The sequence below is a fragment of the Cygnus atratus genome, chromosome 5 (genome assembly GCF_013377495.2).
Source record: "Cygnus atratus isolate AKBS03 ecotype Queensland, Australia chromosome 5, CAtr_DNAZoo_HiC_assembly, whole genome shotgun sequence".
Taxonomy (NCBI): Eukaryota; Metazoa; Chordata; class Aves; order Anseriformes; family Anatidae; genus Cygnus; species Cygnus atratus.
The window spans coordinates 10,534,364-10,557,418 of NC_066366.1; the positions used below are offsets into that span (position 1 = coordinate 10,534,364).

At 37.9% G+C, this 23,055-nt stretch overlaps 1 protein-coding gene across 1 annotated transcript in view; it reads right to left on the reverse strand.

Annotated features, from left to right (window-relative positions):
- The window catches only part of NELL1 (neural EGFL like 1), a 295,005-nt gene that overhangs the window by 149,221 nt on the left and 122,729 nt on the right, over positions 1-23,055 (reverse strand). The window contains exon 13 of the mRNA XM_050711117.1: positions 2,721-2,846. Coding sequence (XP_050567074.1) covers positions 2,721-2,846 — 126 coding nt within the window. The remainder of the gene's footprint in view (positions 1-2,720; positions 2,847-23,055) is intronic.

Sequence of the window (23,055 nt, forward strand, 5' to 3'; positions counted from 1 at the left end):
CTACTTTGTCTGTGTGACTGCTTTTGCTAAGGACTCAGCACAGCTTCCAGTATAGTAACTTTTTCACAGATAACATTGGGAAGTTACTGCCCAACAGTTGTCAAGATCAGAACCAAGAAATATTATTCAACAAATGTTTGGAGGAAAAAAAAAAGTTTCATCAACAGCAAAACAGTACAAATGTGTTTAATTTGAGAAAAGACACAGGAAACTGAATATTTAAAATTCAGCAATATGCAAACTGAGCATCTCATTTTGCCCAGTTCAAGTTGACCTAGCATTTCAATTTTCACTTCATTTCTTTTTGAAAAGATAAAAACCCCAATATCAAATTGGAATACGCTGTTCAGATCAAAAGAAATGTTTCTCACTTAAGGCTTCCACAAATCACTTATTCTCAACTTCTGAAAGCCACCAGAGCACAGGGGCCAGCAAGCATAGGGCTGGCCAACAATACTGAACTTTCTCAATAGCCCACACCTCAGTCGAGGACTCTTTGTACCTCGATGAATTAGAGTCAGTCTTCCCAAAGAATGATACCTCTTACTCTGAAAATATCTCTGGTTTTGAGTCAACATAGCGTAAAACGCATGCAAAGCTGTACACATGCCTTAAGCATTTACATTTGAATCTTGTTAACCTTTATCTTGAGCCCATTACAGCCTGATCCCACATACACAATATTCAACTGCAATCTGAATGCTAATTCACTCAGCTTTCAGATTTGTCCCCAAATTCATAGTTCAATAAAAGATAATTTCTCATTTCTTTTGAATAAAAAATTAAAAATGGAGTAATAGCTAGAATCTGTTTTGCTCATGTCTGACACACAATGGTGACAGCATGAGAGTGAACTAGTTAAGTATTTGCTACCTGCTTTTTTTCTTCTATTGCACTCTTATTTTAAACACATTTGTTATTGTAACGTACTATTATTCATAGATACAACAGACAATGAAGCAAGCTTCTCAGTTACATTACATACTTGCTGTGCTTTGTAACTGTGATGTCAAAAGAAGTCATTTTAGTAAGATAATAAAAACTGCAAGAAATATTTATCTCACTCTTTCCATTATTTCTTTCTTATACAGGTCCTGGATTTTTTTGTGTGTGTTTGCATGCATGCACATTAAAAGAATGTTCACCGATTACTGTAAAGCAACTCGTCTTACTAACATACAGGTTTGCTGTAAATCACAAATACCCTGCTTTCTAAAAGATTTGCATGCCTAATGATACTGCCTTGCCAGAAGGAAAGGAACATTAGAAAATTAGTAGCGCATATATGGAAAGCAATTGGCAATTATCAAAAACGCTTTCCCCATCACTGAAGGCTGCTACCTCAGACAGCAGTTACACACAATGAAGTTTAAGTTCTGAAACTTTTCTGACACATAAAAGATCAAGAAAAACTCCAAGGACAGAATTTATATAGAAATAATGGCTCTCTGGGCCAACTAAGAATGAGTTTCCTGGCAACTACTTAGTATCAGCCTCCCTCAAGAGGTGAGCAGGACCTCCTGAAGTTTTTATGAACCACACCATCATGGCTCCAAGACATGCTGTCATCATGAAAGTCAACATTTACTATGACCTTCCCTAAGGACAAGAAGAGCATTACAAAAGTAGTTATTTTGTGCTGGAAATCATTCTCATATTGAATACTCCTGTGCCATCCTTCCACTTGAGAGAATAGCTCACCTAACACAATTCTAAACCTGGTATTGTGTCAAGCTTGCTTATTGCCATTTCAATAAATCTGTCTTATATTTTCCTTCCTTGCCAGATAGGTGCACCATGAAAACAATGCTGAGATCAGCCTTTCTGGAAGATTGTGGCTGACAGATGTTATCCAGTTAAGTATAGTTGACCAAGGCATTTCAGTAACTTCTCACATTTTTAATAAAGATTGCCAGGGAAGGTTTCTTAAAAACCTGTAGATGGAAAGGAGACCTATCTACCTTTCCCTAAGAATTTTTAGGGCTCATTTTGCTGACAAGTATTAAAAAAAAAAAAAGCATCACTGGATTTATTATCTAATGCTAGTGTACCACTTCTCTTTTCTAAATAACGCGCAGTAGTCCTGGAGACATTAATTCTCAGCATTAACAGCAACAATTTTCACACCATGTAATGATACATTTTCAGTTTTGTTTTTATATATTTGTTTATCTCAGCTTTGTCTACAAAAATTTTCCTCTTAGCTAATTTCTGATGTTTCAGTCCATTGACCAGTTTATACTATATGTAATAAAACATCATTTCTTCTCACTATACGCGAATCCTTTTCACGTCCTTGCTAAAATCAAGCAGGTCCAATGATTTGGATGAGTTATTCTCTCGTGAAGAGGCAGGACTGAAACTTTGGAGAAAGGTGATAGGCACATCAGTGCTAGGAACCTGACATGACCTGATCTCCAGCTGTCCATCTCACATGCAATCCAGAGGTAGGACATGAACAGACAATGTCCTGGTTGACAACAGCACTCAGGTGCATGCACCACAAATCTTCCTGAGCCACCCTCCAGTTAATCCCAAAGGGTGCATACATAGGAAACATGCCTCATACTGTTTTTATCTATCACACTTGTGTCTATTATACCAGCCGTGGGTCAACTAGTACATTGCTTTTGGTATGGCCTGGGGACTTATTAGAAAGTGAGGAATACACAAAGCACACAGACTATGATAACACTATTGCTATATACGTAAGAGCTCACCTGTACATGAGAAATCATCTATTCGGACATATCCCTTGACGCAGTCACAACGATAGGATCCGGGCAAATTAACACACACAGTATTGGCATGACAGTAATGCATCTTGGCAGCACACTCATCAATATCTGCAGGGAAGAACCACCAAGGAAAGCCACAGTCAAGCTCAGTTAAATGAATAATATGACATAACATTAAAATAAGAGAAGATAAATTTCATTTACAACTCCAAATGTGATCTGGTTTAACTCCAACATTAAATAACAAAGAACAAGGCAAAGTTAGTGGAAAATTCTTTCTTAAAATAGAGTCAGAACTCCTGCAACACAGTAATGAAGGGGTTCCTTCCCTTGCTCTTAATAAAAAATGGAAAAATATTTTTTCTTAAATTAAAACTCTGGGAAAGTAACACAAACTTTTTTTTTTTTTTTTAACATTAATTAAAAATCAAACTGATGCAGTTTTCAAATGCATAAAACGGTATCAGAAATATGCAACACTGAAAATCCCAACTCTGACTCATAGGTAGCCAAAATTATTAAGGCATGGTAACTGCACAACATGCTACTGGTTGTACTGCTGAACAGATATGGCATGACAATAAGGCAAATTCAAATGAAGAGCTGATCAGTGAGTATTCCAGCTGTCTGTGAAACAAACTTCTGCTCAAAGAACAGAACAGCACTGTTACTGGACAGCACTGTTCAGCGCTATTACTGAACAGCACTCTGCTCCGCTTCCACACCCCACACAGATAGAAGAAGATCAAGCCACTTGCCTAAGACCATTTTTAGCTTTCTTTACATTATCCCAATAAAAAAAAAATAATAATAATTAAAAAAAAGGATGACTTAGGAATGGCAGTAGTTTCGCCTCATATCTCTGTTTGCTTGAGCAATCTCTCCTGCTATTGCAAATCCAAAATTCAAAATTATTGTTTTCACAATGGAGAATAAACCTATCATTTACTAGCCTGTCTAAATATCCCAAAGTGATACTCTAAACTGTAAAATATTCTCCCTTCCTTCCCCACAAAACCAGATATTATACTGAAGAATTCTGTTTTTTTCTCTCAGCAGGATAGATTTTCTGCTTAGTAGCACAGATTTTACATAAAGTAATTCATGGCTTTCAAAAGATTAATTCTAGTATTACATATGTTCACACAAAAGAAAAAAGAATAACACTCATTTTTCCCGTATCTCTTTCTCCTTGTTATTGATTGCTCACACTCAAGAAAGCTAGTAACTAATAACACAGCTGGAGAACTTCCTTAGCTGGTGAGGTTCAGTCGAGCTGGTCACCCCACAGTGAGAGATCTCCTAGCACACCCCTCTGCAAAGCCACATGCAGACACCAAGCTACAGGCTCCCCCACCCCTCAACACATGGTGCGTATGAAGATGCAATAGCAGTGCTGATAGAAATTAGTACAACATCATCAGCATTTAATCTCTGAAGGAGGCCTTAATTGTGCAAATATTGAGTTAGTTAAATTGCTTAGTTGCTTAAATTCAGGTAACCTATTTAACTTCCCTAAACAGCAGTAGCTGCAGTAGAAATACAGCCATGTTTTCCAGCCTTGAAAACAAAACCCATGCCAGCTCTGCTTACACTTCCTATATACCACAGCCGTCTGTCCAGTAGGAACCATGAACTAAATCACTTCACGTTGGCCACCAGACAGCTATCAGTTGGGAGTGATTTCCAACTGCTACCAACTTGGGGTGAATTAGAAATGATGGCTTGGAGGCAAGACTTTGTATACCACTGCAAACACCTTGAACTATCTCGCTCCTGCATTTCTGTTGTTTCTGTTGCAGTGACACTTGATGAAATGAATTTTAAAAAGTCAGAGGCATCAATATACAGAAGATAAAAGCCAAGAAAAATCCTCCCACACGTCTTGTTATCACACCACCGAGTGCCATAGCCACTTGGGAAACACTCAGGTGTTGATGCGTGTTCACACTGTTCTGCTTGCAGACTCTTTTTAATAGGCTTTTGGAATATAGCTTTGAGGAGTTTTATTCTTGCATATCTAATAATTTTCTGGCATTAAAGGGAGAGGAGCAAAAAGATGTCTGAAAATAAATCTATAATACCTAAATAGCAATGAATTCTCTTGAAAATTAACCTGATGTGCTTCTACCCTCTATCCCCAGCTTCCTCCCCAGATTCACTGGACAACAATCCTCCTCTTTCTTCCCCCAAAGAGAAGCAAGAGGATTAAAACTCTCAGAGATGGAGGAATTGAACTGTAACACCAAGTATGAGAATTCCCAGGTATAAAAGAAAATCCACAACCAATATGAATTTCTCAAAAGGAGAATAAGAACTTGAATTGATGGCTTAACTATAAACAGAGGAACTGAGAACAACCAACACTGGGTTACAGCAGAAGTTCTCGAGTCGAGGAAGAACTGGGCCTAACAAAAGAAGCAGAAGGAAGAAAAGATCCCTTTCTTCAAACTTTACTCATTTAATTGTTTTCACAGTGTTTCTCTCATCACAAAAAGCTTTGGGTTTTTACTTAATATTGTTAGAGTAAAATCTATAAAGCACACAGTGGTATATACCAGCTCAGTTGTAATGGAACTCAAATTGTGATTCATGAGTATAGATTGCGTGTCACATTTGAAATATTAGAGCTCATCTTCTAGTGGTCTTTTGAGGTGATAAAAATACATGATTAATGTTTCTCTCCAGATTGGTGAAGTAGTTTGTTTTTCTTTTTAAAAGGTATACTTATGGTCTTTAAAATGAGACTTGACACAGCATAACGATCATTCACATATCACCAGCTTCCATCTACATAAGCTACTTCTTTGCAACAACAAAGACATTTGGGCTTCAGCTTTTCCGTAAGGACTGTTACATTACTGAGTAGGTTGATTCAGTGAGTGCTGTTCTACTGGCTTGAAGGGTTTCCTTAACAGTTACCAAAATAGTGTTCATTACCTCCACCGAGCTCTCTCTACTGCAGTACTCACCTACCCTACAGCTAATCAGGAATTACCATTACTCCTTACAGTTCTAAATAGTGTTCAAGAACTTAAAGGGAAACATATGCATGTTATCTTCTATCATCGGTGCCAGCACACCCAGCAATGCTCTGAGTACACTCTGAGTACAAAGCAAATTTACCTCAGCGGAACTACCTGCTTAGCACCTGATGTGATTTTTTTTTTTTTGCTGCACCAGAAGCACTCGTCATCTCATACCAACCAAGACAAGACAGAAATACAATACAAGTTGTGTTATGTTTTGACACATGATGGTACTGCCCCTGTCTGACATACAAATCACAATTTGGGGCAAAAAAAAAATGGCTGTTCAAAGGAAAATGAATTTTATTTCTATAAAAAATCTAACTAAACCAAAGTAAACACTTCTGATTAAAGTATTTGGCTTATTAAACTGCAAAATACAGTAAAAAAAGACATTTGGTGCATGTCCACTCTGCACAGGGGAAGGAAGAAATGACTAAGTTAAATCTTTGCTGCAACACAGAGATAGTAAACAGGAAAAATGAACACTTTGGATGTAAAGCCTCAGGTAATTTCTGATCATTTAAAAAAGCAATAAAAAAAATAAAAACAAGAAAAGAAAAAGCTTTAATGCAGGGAAAATGACCAAGCCAACCAACCCACAGCCAGTGAAAGAGTTTCTCATCTACAAATGTACTTTACAAACTTTACAAACCACTTGACCCTCTTCATGTCCCACTTGGAATCCTATTGCTAAATATTTAAACATAGATTACAATGAGAAACCAAATCACAACAAGAGGTTCTTGTCTCCATTTGTCTCCTCCAATCAAAGTCACATCAAGTATCATCATCCATTGTTTGGGGCTTCACAGTTTAAATAATAGAAGACAATAACATTAAAATCAAAACAAAATGAAACGAACTATGCAGTGTTCCAGAGCATTATCAGATGATTTATTTGGAAATCTATTAAGTATCAGAATCAATTACTCTACTTGCAACTGTCTTGCATTTACTTGCTTTCTGGTTGGAAAGCATATTTTCCCAACTTTAATTCCAATTTTCAAGCACTCCATAGTGAAGCATAGACAGAAAAGGAAAGTCAGGAATATAAGGATAGCTTTTCAGAAAGCTCTGATCTCTAATTCTTGATTCCTTAATAGAAAACATTATTATTCATCGGGGCAAGAGAGTGTCTCCCCAGACAGCCCCCCTTTTATTCAAGTTATTACTAAGCCATGATCTCAGCTGTATTCAACTCTAGTCTAAATAATCTAGATTTTTAAATATGTAAAACCAACCTCTGTTGTTCTTTAGATTTTAAATCTTACAATATATTCACAAGCTGATGGAATCAAATAAAACAGAGCTTTCAAAATAGCAGAGCACAACAGCAGTTGAGGAAGAGAGGTCCTAAAATTTCAGTCACCCTATGCTTATGCAAAAACAAACACATGCTGTTTTCACTCTACTGATTTAGCAGTTCCTTGTTCATTATATTTATTTTTTGCTCTCTGAATTCTCCCTGATTCTGTTCTCTCCTATTCTCATCTCCTTTCCACTGCCAGACTCACTGGACTTCAGCTCTGCTTCTCTTTTTTCCCCCCCTGCTCCTATCGTCTTTCCTCTTCTGCATATGTCTCACATAACCAATACCCATTTGCAGTTGTTGTTTTTTGGTTTTTATTTTATTTTTAACCTTTAGCACAAGATTTTTTTTGCAAACTGTGCAATGCAACCCTCCGCAAAAAGATTTCAGGGAGCCATAAAGCATGAAAGAGTAGCAGTCAGCAGCTCCCTGTGAGCTGGCAGCAGCTCAGGTTCCCTCAGTCAGAAGAGGGAAAAAAAACCTAGTTGTTGGCTGCAAATGTTTAAGCTAGCCTTAAACTTGTTTACCAACTTGGACTCCTTGGTAGCAATTCATGTCCTCCAAGGCAGGGCAGCGCTGCAAACAGAGACAACCCTCACCATTTCTGGCTTAGAGGGACGGACTTGCTGCCCAGTTACAGACAGGGAAAAAACTAGCAAAAGCAGATAAGCCAAAGGAAAACCTCCATTTCAACAAGGCTGAGAAATGTTACCCTAGCATCAAAAGTAAGTAGCTAGCTGAAAATGCCTCTGTAAATTAGGGCTGGTGTAGCATCACCTGGGAATCCATAAGCAATAATAATAACTATAAATATACCATCAGAAAGTACTATAACTTTGAGAGCTTCATTAAAACAATGTAACCTCTTCCTCTGGGCAGCGTAAAAGTGCTTTACACTGATATACCTATTTTACGATCAAGACAAGTATCAGTATTCCATATCTGCGTTCTATCAATTTAACTGCCCCTCTAGGGATTACAACTGTATAACTATCAGGTTAAACATACAAATAAGCATTAAAACATACATTTACATGCAAATCACACTCAAATAGTCATACTTTCCAGAGCAGAGCAGGCCATGTCTGAACTAACATAACAATCCTGAGAAGGACAACAGGATATTCAAGTAAAGTCACCTCCCCTCTCCACCCGAAAGCCCCAGCTGTTTATTTCACCACTTTTAGGGTTAAACCAAACATACTCTAGCAAGTGACTCTTCATTCTCCGAGATCACAATACGAGCTCTCTTTCGGTACGTCTTTTCCAGCTACAGTAGAAAATTGTCCACACAGCAGTCATACGGTAAAGCGGTTGCTTTCTAAAATCCCCTCTGGTGAAATTAAGCCCTAGACATTAAAATATTGCCTAGGCACAAGATGAGATCCTTTTTACCATCCCTGATAATGCTTTCACCAATATACAAATCATTACTCTCATTGCTTTATGTTACATTTTTTTTGCCTTAAGTATGAAAATTAAAAAATAGAGCTTCTCATAACCTGAGTCCTCACTAATGTGACCAAATCTTTGGAGCCAAGATATTTCAGCTACAGTAATTTTTCTCATCATTCCTCAAAATACCACCATCGTATGATCAAAGTCAGTACCAGACGCTTTAATGCTTGCTGTCCAGACTATCTAGTGTCCCTCTAGTTAGAAGATTTTTCTTTTACAATTCTACTGAATTGGCTCCTGTCAGCCAAACTGAAAACTTGCAGTTCCACTCCTCCCTTGTATTTTCCATCATTAGGTTGGCAATTTACAGTGTATTATTAAATGTCCGTGGTTGGTTTGGGGGTATGGTCCTCAAGAGCCTTGACATCTCCTAGGATAAAAGCTGTCTATTAAACTGAAGTTTCTGCAAGAGATCATTTAAATCAGTTAGAAAGCTGCCACTGACATGTTAACAGTGAAGAAAATAAAAACAACGCATTACTTGTAACAGAAAGGAGTTGTTTTCTTAACCCTAAGCGAATAACTTCATTCGTTTGATAAATACATTAACAGAAAATGTTCATTGTCTTATAATTTTTTCTTTTAATGCGTGCAGCTATAGTTCTTAGGGATAGTTGATAATTTATTCATAAGGCAACTCTGACAGTTGCAAATAAATTATTTTTTAAAATATTCAGTCAGAATTCACATATGATAATGTAGCTTAGAGAACACATTAAAAATAATCACAAAAAGCAGAATGGAACATTTGGGGGAACAGGTTTTGGCTAACAACAGCATCTTCGTCATTCGCTCAAACATGCCAAAGCAACTAGCAAAAACAAGACAAGATTCATCTTGTATAACAGCAGACACTATGATGTTTAGAATTTACTGGAATCCAGATTGCCTTACCCTGGATTATTCAGCCTTTTTTTTTTTTTTCTAATTATTCTCTGAAAAGATACTGATACTTGTACTTAGAACACAAGGCAACACAATGAGATTACTAAGTAGTGTGCCTGAGTAGGTGTAGAGACTTTTCTTTTAATACATTACTGAATCAGCTCTATAATTAACTGGATTATGACAGACTATGCAGCAAGCAAGCTTCTTCTCAGTTTCACAGTCCGTTAGGCCAGGAGGATTCATAGCTTTTACCTAAGTGTCACCACCCCTGCTCTCCAGCTGCTGATCCAGAGCAGACCAATGTCTTTGAGCAACATTGTGCCATTCATGGATTCTGAGTAACGTTCATAGCGTCCTCTCATGGCCATTATGGCACACAGAAAAGTTCTTCATCATCCAAAGGTATTTTAACAAACTCAGGCATACCAGCAGCTACTTCAAGAAAAGAAATCTGCATTTCAGGGAAGTGACCTGGTGTCTACCAGAAAAAAAAAAAAAAAAAAAGCAAAGAACACTTCTATGCCCTCTCAAGCTGTATAAAGCACTCTGAAGAGTAATAAGTAAGATGTCACTGCTTCTGATTATAATGAGACCACTTCAACTAAAATGGAGTTGATCCCGTATAAGCCGGTGCTGGCCCCACAGGAGTAGTTGGCTCTCAGAACTTTGCAGGAGCAAACTGACAACAAGAGAAGTCGTCTACTCTCAGACACAGTACACAAGGGATTTCACGGGATACAGAACTACTGCTGTATCACTCAAGAACAGGACTATATAGTGAAACACTATCTCTGCCTATAGTCAGAGTAATCTTCTTGACAATATTACCAAGAACACTGCAACAGGTAAGGGTTAAATTCAGAGAACGATGAAAGATAAGCTCAAAAAGGGATACAATTCAAGTATGATGCATTTTGAACTCCTCTCTTATAAAAATATGAAATTTGATGTAAGCCCGTGTGGCTCTAAGTCCCATGATGGTGTCAGCTTGCTCTTTCCTATTAGCCTTGCCTTAAAAAACAGCTGAAAAACTGCTTACCGTCCTTTTTAGGAGTAGCACGTTCACTAGTTTACGTTATAAATTCATTCATTCATTACCCACAACTATGTGAAGTTAGGAAATAATCACATTTGTACATGCTACCCTTCTTTCAGATCAGAAGTTTTGTTAAGCTTCACTCCAAATGCTAATTTAGGAATAAAAAATTCCTAAATGTGATAAGATGTTGGGATACCCAAGCTTCATCCTTTTAAACGGCATAAATGGCTGCATGGTTATGGTAACATGTATCCCAATAAAGAAAAGATTGCTTAACTTCAACACAGTCATGTTTGGCAGTTCATCACAAATGAAACAGTACACAAAACATAAAAAGCTACTGGTTCTTCCCATCCTGCTGTAGGCAACAGAAGATGAAAAAATGATGATATTCCTCCCTAGGCATTCTACATAGCTTTCCTTACAGCTTGAGATGTTTTGGGAATGTCCTAAATGTTGAGGAGAAGGTGGTGAAAAAAACAAGGCTCATCACAAGGCCCACGTGGGAAATTCTTGCCATCAAATATGATTTCATAAGGCAAACTATAAATTACAGCTGTACTGTCACGGTCCATCAGCATGGCACAGCCATGGTCAACTGCAAGCTTTCCAGTTTGGCATCAGCAGTTTGACACTGCTCTCCATTACTGCCTTGCTAAAACCCTGAGCACGATGACGAAGATCCAATCTGCACCATGCTCATTCAACGAACCTATAGCTAACAAAAATGTGAATCATCTGTAAAGTCTATTCACTTACACAACTGGTACTCATCAGTACAATACAGCGGGCCTGTTCACGACACAGAGAGTTAACTGCTTTCCCTGGCTAGAACCCATGACAGAAACCTCAACAAATTACCACAGGGACAGAAGAAGGAAGTTATACATAACAAATCTAACTGGACTGCTCTCTCTTAGTATTTAGTACCGATCTTTTGCCCATTTTTCTTCTTCAAAGGTTCTTAATGCATGAGATTTTATTCTAAATCTAACTACTGCATGCTTGGCTGTAACAGTTACCATTACATAAGTCTACGTCAAGTAAAAGGTTACGCTACTACTGTTCCCAAATATATTAGAGCCCATTAGAAAACAAAGCAATATAATCACCTCATTCTTACAGAAATAGCTCTGTTCCCTAGAAAGATTGCCTCTGGTTTACTGATTATATAGATGTAGTCCCAAAGCCCTGTTTGCTTTGGCTTTGATTTCACTTATGAAAGAAACCCCTTTCGGATCTCAGTACTCACTAGTAAAATAAATACTGCTGTTGGAAAAGCACTGTCAGATTTCTGTAATAGATTCACCTCCTTATTTATTGTTATTTTTAAAACCTTTCCAAACATCCTTAGCAATACCAGCGCATGCCTATATTGGGGCGGGGGAGGGGAGGGCACAGCAGGCAAGAAGCAAGGGGAGCGTTGCTTTTCTGTAATCTTCCTTTCACCTTCATTAGCCAAGCAATATGATACATTGAAATAATTCTATCCACTTTCATTCAGCTAATACCTTACATTTTGAGTCTCTTCTATCAGATAGTACTAATGGCTAAGGGTTAACAATGGATTACTGTATCAAAATGAACAATTCTTTCCTCATGCTGCTATACTGAGAGCAATTACATTAAATACCTGACTCCATTAGCACTTGTCTTATACCATCGTCCACAATTTTTACTTCACTGCTCTATTTTTATCCCTAATACTCTTACCCAGTTTGTCTCGTCCTATCTATGTCCTGGGATATTGACTGGCTTACTCTTTCAAATCCACACAGATGCTATCTTCAAATGATAAATTGTAGAAAGCTACCCATATAATTGATCTAGAATCCCTGTGCCCACGGCAACCTTTTACTGTGGCATTTTGAAGGACACTACATCTCTCTGAAAAATTAAATGCTGGTGAAAACTTTTTTTTTTGTCTTTACCATGCCTAAAAATATCTACAGTCCCTACAGAACTACTGCTCTTGCATTCTGTAATGACTTTTAATATACACTGTTAAAATAAATGAGACCTGTGATATGTTTGCAGCAAAAAGTCACACAAAATTAATAATCTGCTATTTTCACACTACAGTAATTTGCTCACTCTATGATCATTTGTGCAGCGCAAAGCAGTACACAGGTAATAACAAGTACTCTCCCGTGTTGGTAAACACGCACAGTGCCCTGACTTCTCTATTTATGGCCTTCACAATAGTATTTGCATCTTCCTACATGTTCTCTCTCTCTGCCTTTTCAACCATTTATTACTCATATTTCTTTTTTTTTTTCCTGTCCCCAACTGCTAAAAATACTTGTGGAAATATTGACTTAAAGTGGCATACTCATCACCATTGTTAAATTGGCAACCACACCACTTCAAGAGAATCACAGAATGGTTGGGGTTGGAAGGGAAGATCTCAAGATCATCTTCGTCCAAACCCCCTGGCCAAGCAGGATCATCTAGAGCATACAGCCCAGGATGGCACACAGGCAGGTTTTGAATAATTCCAGAGGAGACTCTACAACCTCTCTAGGCAACCTGTTCCAGTGCTCTGTGACCGTCCCAGTAAAAAAAGTGCCTTCCAATATTCAGATGGAATGTTACAGAAGCTAAACCAGTTGGTTTAACATAACAGAGGATTTAGTGATGTTATTTTCATGGGTACAGACTATTCTGTCTTAACCAAGTTCCACAGAGGATTAGAGCCAAACGTCTTATTCAGGTAAGAAAATTATAGATCACTTCAGATCAGTTCTCTTCCAAGCATACCTCTAAGCCATGCTAAACACCTTTCTTTGTTCTATGTCCTTACTATACTATCTAGTCTTGTTGTTTGTGCTTTTTAAAATTTAATTTATAATGTAAAAATAAATACGTAGAAGACAGCAGCAGAACAAAACCCCTTAATTTTAGGTATTATAAATAATTTTTCCTTACAAACATAACCTTAATTGACATAATTGGAAAACGCAAGATGTATTTCTCATCCTAGCAAATATGGTAATCAGATGTGATTTACAGCACAAGTTACTGAGAGAGGCATTTCTGCTTTGGAGATTGTAACAATACTGTGTTCCTTAGGCATAACCTGAGGTGAGCTAAACAAGAGGAGCGGTAAAAGAAAGAAATATATCCAACAGATGATCAGAAAAAATATTCTTCACCTGCAACCCTAATTCCTGCCTCAATGCTTAGTACTAAATTTTATTTTAATTGCTTTGCTTTTGGCTATGAAATTGAACCAGTGATTTAATGCTTTCCCCTTTGATAACACAGTCCAAGCTTAGCTGCAGTTAAGTAACATGAAATTGGAACACATGCCCCTAGTCTTTCCATTCTAATAACTCTGAATGACCATATCCGGTATCATCATAAGGAGTCAATAAAGTCTTCCTTCCCATTTCCTTTAACAGTATCACCTGCTGAGAAATTCATTCACTCAGACTCCGTCAAGTCCCACTGGGACGAGCGGGCAGAGTACAAAGAATGAAAGATCACCAGAGAGATGCAAACCCAACCCTCCTTGTCCGTGAAAGCTAACTGTAAGCATGTCTTGTTTGGGTGAGAATTCAATGTCTAATAATGGAAAAGAGTCTTAATGCAAACAAGCTTTCTGGGACTCTCCCAGAAGCAGAATTTTAATTTCCAGTACACAGCATCCTGACCTTTGAGAGTGGAGGTCTGGAACACAGTCAGTATTACAGTGTTACTCACGATACTCAATTATTATTTTATTACTAGTACCATTATGTACATTTCAGAGCACTTTACCAGCAATAAGGCCTAATTCTAGCATGAGCAAGCAAGGCAGGCTTTCACCTATAAGCACTGACTAACCAACTGTAAGCAGCAACATCAAAACGCAGTGAAATTCTCTGAAATAAAGGACAGTGTCAGAAGCACACAGCAGGTTGAACTAATCCTTGTGAAATTCGAGAGGAAGATATTCTAAGTTCAATGATCTTTGAATCAACCTGCAGCACTGAAAAAAAAAAAAAGACAAATGATGATAAATCCCAATTCATGGATATGTTAAAGAGCATGTGTATACATATGCATGCGCACATATACACATAAGCACACTGCTGAGGTGGTAAACAGTCTAGAAAAATCTCCCACTGAAGGAAGGAAACAAAAAAAAAGAGAGGTGAATCTGCATCACTGGTTTCAACTGCTGGGGTCTGTTTCCAAAGCTAGCTATCTCAATTTTTGAAGCTAGATTAAGTTTTATTTAAAAGCAAAACAGTCAGACTGCAGCTGATGAAAACTTCATGGTTTTCTTTCCCCCCAAATAGAGAAAAACATTACGAAAAAAATGTGAGCTTCCACTGTCGCTATAAGGGTGGAGATTTCTCTCTATATATGAAATGCATTTACTCCATCTCTATTAAAAAGCAAAATTCTAGTCTGATTTCTTTTGTGATTCTGCATTAGTTGTAAACAAACTATGAAAAATTAAAGAAAGAGCACAACTAAACAAGCCGTGACTAGATCGGCAATATCTAAAAGCTGAGCAAAAGAATACTCATTTCCAGCAGTTTCCAATATTCTCTTCCCTCCACAAATTTTTCCAACTATTATTCTTTTAATTAACAGCAATATAACCTACTCACATTTTAACCAAAAACAAGAAGTCACCCATATAGTACAGCCAGACAGGATACTCTCTGCTTTACGAAAACATACTAGCATTGCCAGAGACATCTAAAAGCCAGAAAGGTGATGACTATCAAAAGTAAAGTGGTCCACAGAATTCACAAGATTGTGAAGACCACACTTTGAAGTATCTTTGAGAGTTGTTTTCTTAACGCGAGTTTCTGATCTTTCTTATTGAAAAAGTAATTGATAATACAAACCCTATATCAATGAAAATCAACATGACTTTACCAGGATGTAATCAGAAATACCAATTTTTATCTGCCAAGACCAGATGAGAGAACTAAGTGGAACTGGCACGTCAAGGTTCCCTCACAGGCCTGGAAGTTGCAAATGACTACACTGCCCTCGAATCCTGGACAAAACATTTTTCACAAATCATATTTTGTACCTTAGCAAGCTCCTGGATTAATGTACACTGTGCCACAAACCTGTGCTCTGTTCAAGTGTCCCTATCGTTTTTATCCGTTGCACCCCTAAACTGCTTCTTATCTGTGTGTGGTTTTGTAGGGCTGCTATTGCTAGCTTAACAGCTGTCAAAATAACCTTAGTCTGCAAAGATCTCACACTGAATGAGAAGGAAAAAAAAAAAAAAAAAGAAAAAAAAAAGAGCTGAGCCAGTATTACTGGTTTAAATTCTGTGCTCTGTTTATACAGGAGAACCTATACTTTCAATGAGCTTTTGGTGAAAGGTTAAACAGAATGACAGCTGGTTAATTCACCAGCACCTAGCAAAAACTGAGCAGGAAAGCAGGCACAGGCATAGAGGACAAACTCTCTAATACACACACATCCCTGCACAGCTGCACAGAATGGCCTCCATGAAGGCAAAGATAAGGAGACACACTACGGAAACCTCCTCTTCTGCTAACAAGAGGAATAACAGCCCTTTTAGGGCTGGGGTAAAGACGAGAACAAGAAATCACTGTTTCCATCCCTAAGGTGTATCCTTTGAGAGAAAAGGGAGGGAGCCTCTCAATTAAGTTCAAAGTGAGAATGTTAACCAAAAAGGAGAAATAACCTTACTGTTTGGACAAAGACAATAAACAAATAAAGAAAGATAGGAAACCAAGCTACGGTCTAGGCATTAGGAAAGAAACAAGGAGTACATACGCGAAGACTGTTATGGAGCAAAGGAGACAGACTACAACTTCTGGTGAGGGGCTGTAAAACAAGACTGAGATGGTATAACAGGAAGGAGATGAACTCAAGACATTCCATTTCCACAATCGAAAGCCCTTGTATCACAGTCCAAGGATGTTCTTCTTTCTCAAAACTGTAATTAGAATGGGTCATTTTGCTGAGAAAGCATAGAAAAAGAACAATTTCAGAAGCAACGTCACGATCAGTTAGACCACGTGGCTTTCTGCAGAATTTTCAGAGAAGCACATATGGAAATAAATACTAGTGTCATTAGAGATGAAAGGCTGTAAATACTTTCACCTTAACCTTTGCTTCCTCCTGCTTGAATATATAGTGATCCAGACACTGAATTAGCACCAGCTTTACATTTAAGTCCATGAAATCTGAGTTCCTTTTTCCAGGCTCCTTTAAATGCATGTAGCTGTGATTTATCTGCTGCCCTGCGGTTTATAGTACTTTTCCTCTATGAATGTATAGCCTTTATTTCTCTTTCTCCTACAGGACGGTTCTTCTTCATACTTAGTGTCTTTGAATAATGAACAATTCTCTTACATCTAGTTTCTCACATAATGCAACCTTGTCTCTTTGCTTTCCCAAATCTATGTAATCCTTTGGAGAAGCTGAAACTTCCTCTATTCCTGTGTTCCACATTAAAATTGCTGAGATTATTTGAAAATAATCACTGTGTTTAACTACTAGTGGCCATCATAACAGCACATCAGATTTCTAAGTTTTGACTACCTACCCAGGACCTATAATTGTATCTCTGATTATTGGTATAAAATGGAGAATATATGGAAGATCTTCATACAATTGTGTGTGTGAAAGACACTATTAAGAGGAAAAAGCGCAATTAACACATTCCTGGACTTGGTTCAACTATATCTAATGCTAGCTTGTGCAGTCATGGTCAAACTACTACATGGAAGCAAGTCCGTGGCTTTAATCCACATACCTCCAAGACAAAGCAAGATACCAGCTATAGCTTCACTATATCAAAGTGCTACAATGTTGCGTTAAGGGGTGTAGCTGATTAACCGCTACGGGTCAGGTCGTATTCAGGACTCTGAACTATCACAATCATAGAATCATAGAATATCCCGAGTTGGAAGGGACCCATAAGGATCATCAAGTTCAACTCCAATCAAAGTCCAAACTGACAATCACAATCACAGATTCACCAACAACGTATAACCGCCCTTAGCACTGAATTACCATGGTCACGGATTCACCAATAACGTATAACCGCCCTTAGCACTGAACTACCACGGTCATGGATTCACCAAAAACATATAACTGCCCTTACTCTAGTCGCGTTCAATGAGAACTATCACGGCTAAGAACAATGCAATCAAGTGCAATTTATTACAGCAACAGGTACACAGGCTCTTTGGATTGCCAGCGATAATTTACCGTCTACAAATGCAAGCTAGCATGCATCACATACACTTGTGCGCAGCCTGGAAATTAATGCGTTAAAAGGCACAAAGACTCTGTAGAGATTTCTAAGTTTCCGCAGAGACACACAGTATAATAAAGCATTCAAATCTCACCCAAAGGTATCCCAATTTGGGGGGAAAAGAGGCTCAGCCCATCAACTGATACCAGGAGTCAGGAGGTCCTCGGGATGGTGTATTCCCTCGTGATGGTATCTCCTGTGATGGTGGTATCCTCCCTAACGATGGAATCTTCCCTAACATCCCCTCTCTCTTAGGCCAATTTATATTCTATAAAATATAAAGTGGAGCTTGAGTGACTCTAGTCAAGCATATCTTAGTTATGATTGGTGAAAAGATTTCCCGTCTCCGTCTAAAGGAATAGGCTTCCGAGAAATTCAGAGCGCATGCTCAGTGAGGGGTGGTCGCGCCCTGGATGCGGGTAGCTTTGGGGATGGAGATGTGTTTTGGTATTATAATGATATTATAATGAGCAAAAGTACACTAGAGTACAGCATTTGTCAAAACATGACAGGTTGTTGGCTCAGGGTAGCAAAAAGTGCGGCATATCGGTCTCGGTGTGCACAAGAATAATCAAGTCCCCATCTAGTTACAGAGCCTAGCTGTAGTGTCTCCACTCCACCCTGTGCTCTGTACTGTTCCTTAGAGTCAGCACACCAGGTTCCCCCAGTGCGACAGTATCTAAGGTTGGAAGCTTAGGGAACACTCAGGTAATGCAGCTACGCCCTACCCTGAAAGCCTCTTCAATGCTGTACATTTTCTTTAACGTGAATATTAGTTTTATTTTCCTAGTTACTTTAGGCAATTACACCACATACAATTATACCTATACCAAGAAGGTTACAACCTAAGTAAAAAATAACAACTGAACTCACCTTAATACATCCTCTGTGTTTTGGTCTAAGCATTTTTGGTTTAATAGAATTTCTGTAATAGTAACAATAGTACTAAAACTAGTACTTCTAAGCAAAACTCTCTTATTTTAAGTGTTTATACTGGCCAGTACTGTGGGAGACAAAAAAAGTGTTGTTGTTTTTAGATATGTTAACAGCAAAAGGAAGACCAGAATAAACATTGGTCCATTACTTGATGAGGATGATAACTTCACAAACAGGGACATAGACAAAGGAGAAATGTTCAATGCCTTCTTTGCCTTTGTCTTCAACACTGATGATGGCCTCTGTGATCCAGGTGGACTAAGAGTTCAAGAAGCATTTGGACAACACTCTCAGATGTCCGGCCTGATTTTTGGCTGCAGACCCAGGAGTTGGACTTGATGATCCTTGTGGGTCCTTTCCAACTCAGGATACTCTGTGATTCTATGATTTTACGCTAAGAACTTTATTTCCTTTAGCCAGGGAAAAAGTAATCTAACCAATTGTATTACCATGTTTGGTATTTCTTAAGTACTAACGAACAAAGAATCAGACTGCCATTTAAGATGGAAAGGCAAACTCAAGAATTTTCAAGTTTCCACTCTACTTAAGTCCTGCAAGAATGATGCTAATAACTGTAATTTTAACAGCTGATAGACGCAATTTTAATTAGCTAGGCATTGTTTTTCATTACGGCGAGTGATGCATTGAAACCCTATTGAGTCATAAAAGCATCATTTAATACAACTAGCAGCCTTTTTGAGATAATTCATTTGACATTCTATTAAATCAAAGGGAAAGGTGTGACTACCCTATCTAGACTGCATCAGTGTTTCTGAGTACAATAAATGTCAAGGAAAAATGAGTAATGCACAATAACAAGATTTGTACACAGAACACATGCTGCTTTCTCACAAAACACTAATATTCAAGATTAAAAAAATACTTTGTTTTAAAGTCATCTGCTTTCTTGCAACAAAGAACAGTTTCTTGTCCTCCTGTAGTGCTTTCACAAATCCAAATATAAAGAAGTGAAATAATCTATCAGCACAATAGACTAATCAATCCTCTGACCTAACAAAGCTGAAAATATCTCCTTAAGACTCAGTTTCTACTTATCTTCCAGTATTTCAGAAACCTTAAAAATTAAAAAATGTTCCGTAGTTCTACTTTCCCATTATCTCAGCACCTAAAATGGTTCTTTTGTCTAGTCGTTGATCCTGAATTTACAAAAAAATGCATTCCAATTGTTTATTCCTGTACATTCCTGAAGATACTTATGTTCCTTCTATGCTTTCAACCAAACTATATGCATTTAACTTCTAGTCTTGCCTCATAAATCAGTCCCTACAACCCTTTCATCATTTTTTTACAGTCTGTTCTGAATAGCTTTCTGTTTATTAATTTTAAAATATCTTAACTGCACATGCCACTTGCCTCAACTTGTCATATGCTCTGAACTCTGCTTCTGAAGCATCACAAAGGTTTTAGAAGGGTAAAATTTTATGCCACTTCAACTTTAGAAAATTATCCCAGTACCAGACACTGTTAAAATGATTTTAGAGATAGCATTAAGAAAAAAAAATTTTAGAAAAATGATATAGGGATATTGAAATCCCTGCTTAAATTATTTTGAGGTTTATGCAGTGGCATAAAGAACTCCTAACCAAAGGAAGACTGAAACAAATTGTGCTACATGATCGTATTTATAAGAAGAGTATAATACAGCACGCAATCTACACATTCTAGGTTATACAAATAATCTTCCTGTTTTCCAACTAGGTACAAGGTTCTTGTAATCTGATAAATCTCCCATAAAACTACTATTACTTAAAACACAAGAAAAACGTATCATCCCAAGGATGTTCTCTTTGACTTAAGGACAAGACTCAGATCATGAGGCACACTAGAATTCACACACACAAAATCTCAAGCTGATAAAAGTAATAGCTATCGTCAGTACTATTTAAATAATCAGTGTATACACACACACACACTCAAATATATGTCAATTAAAACAACCCTTAATTCCCACAAGTAGGTGCAGAAGAAGCTATGCTGCCTGTGCATGCCATGCTCATTTTAAATACAGGTGTTCTTTCTCACTTTAAAACCCTGCAAGTCTCTATCCTGATATCCTAAGTACAGGCATATAATTAACGGGACACCAAATACTGTAATTTGCTCAAGAATCAGCAACAAAAGAAGCACTAACACAAAGTTGACACAAAATTCAAAAGCATCCATCTTAATTCAGTCACAGGGAGTTTTTAAGAACTGGCTAGTAAATACAAAGAGCATTATAACACATATGCTAAATTCCATATTTGGTGTTGTGTCAGCAAATTAATGTGCTACAGCATCACATATTAAAGCATATGATTAGTCTTGTTGTTGATATAATAATAATAAAATATTTAAATAATAATTCAGATAGCTACTGACAGATGAGCAGCTGGTTTCCAAGGTGACCAAAGTGATTTATATTCCTTATTGAATTTCCTTTAGACGTAGCCAACTTATTAGTACCTTGAAATTCTTCCTTTGCTCACAGCATCTCACTGGTTTATATTTTGCAGTGTTGCAATTTAACAATCTTTAACCTGCCGTTTTATCTAGAGTCCATGTAAGGCAATAGTGACAGGTGATGTCTTACATTCTACACAAAAGGCCCAAACATCTTGAATGCATAAAGAAATTGGTTTGACAACAGATATCGATGTACAATAAGAAGAAATGCATATTATGGCTTTAAACAATTGTCTTCCAGCAGGTTTTCTTAGAAACTGACAGACTTCCAAATTAGCCATAAACCACACAAGACATTTCTGAACTCAAAAACACTTTTGGACAGATACAATTGTATTCATTTCAGAAGAGATAATTGCAAGCAGTTATGTCGGTACCAGTAAAACAGGACGAACAAGCAGGCAAAGAAATCAAGCCTTCCATGAGAAGTCTATGCAGCTGCAGACCAAAGCCATGATGTCCTCCACAGAGACAGGCTCTCCAGCTTGATATCTTCCACCTAGTCGGACTAGACTATTCATCCAAGTATTGGTGTCAGAGTGGCACGAATACCCGCTGCAGTGCAGTATAAAGAAAAAGGAAAGTCCTTGTATCCACAGGATGGCTTTTGATGTCTTAGTTATACTTTTAAAGACAAAATCACTTCATTGTATTGTTAGAGAGAAAAATTACGCAATTTAAGGATTAGTTTGTTCCTTGCTACCTGACTGTTTGCCTCAAACAAATCCACAGTATTCACAACAACATTTCCACAATAAAGAATAGAGCTGCTATGTTGACTGCCATTGCTGCCTAGATTAGTGTCTGCATTGCAGAAACACAGGATCATAAACCATGTAAGCATATTCCAGCCTTGCCAGATGTAACAAAGACTTCTGTAATTCCCATGAGATGTACTCCTGGATAAAAATTCAATGGGGCACATACACTGCAAGACATGTGGTAACAGCCTGAGTCTAGACTCCGTAGGCTCCACCAGCGTAAGTTGATCATGATGTTCTGCTTAGCCTGAAAGCTTCAACTGAAGGCCTGCCCTGGGGAACTCTCCAATTAATGAAGACAGGGAGCATAACAGGCCCCACTTCAGATCATCTACTTGCCCTATAGTGAGGGAGTTAACAACTGAACAGAGGAGATCCTAGTCCTCCACAAAAGCCAAGTCAACTATAAGGACAAACCCATTGAACACAGTGGCATATGTGGCAAACCAGCTTGGGAACAGCTCCCTGGGAATGGCTCCAGGGAGCACTTCCCTGAGAACAGCTATTTAAAATGAACCAAACACTGTAGAGAATCATGCCAACAGCACCAGAGGGGGAACGCGATGACTCCTTTCTCATTTCTGACTACATTAACCATACCTTTGTTTTTCCAACATTAAAGACAACTGTCTTTACAATGGCAGGAGGCTGTGGACCATCAGCTTCCTTTGAAAACAAACCACCTAGAATGGCCCAAGTCAACATGCTGTCTCACGCAATTCAGGAAGAAATTAGGGTAATCCCTTCCAAATTCAAGAGAGGAAAAAGCAACCTACACATGACCACATATTTACAGCAGAAATCAGTTTGTAAGTCTTCCCTGAATTCTGACAACAGCTTAGCCTATCAATATGGCTAGTAAGAGCAGTTGTATAAACAGTCTGCCATCACTTCTGTGTCTCAAACACAGTGCTCTATGAGGTACAGTACCTGTGATCTCGCAGAGGAAGTGACAACTTCTGAAAGCATGTCAGCGAATGGTTTCCACATTGTGAAACTATTTCAAATGCAATGAACAGACCACTGGTAAGGTATATTTGCCTCTGCTCAGATGCTATTTTCCTCTAAGCCTCTGAATGAAAGATAAAAAAACCTCTCATTTTACAGAAAAAGAGGGAGGTTAAGATCAAAAGATTCAGCATTGTTCAGTCCTTCACACTCACTGCCATTATCACTTTT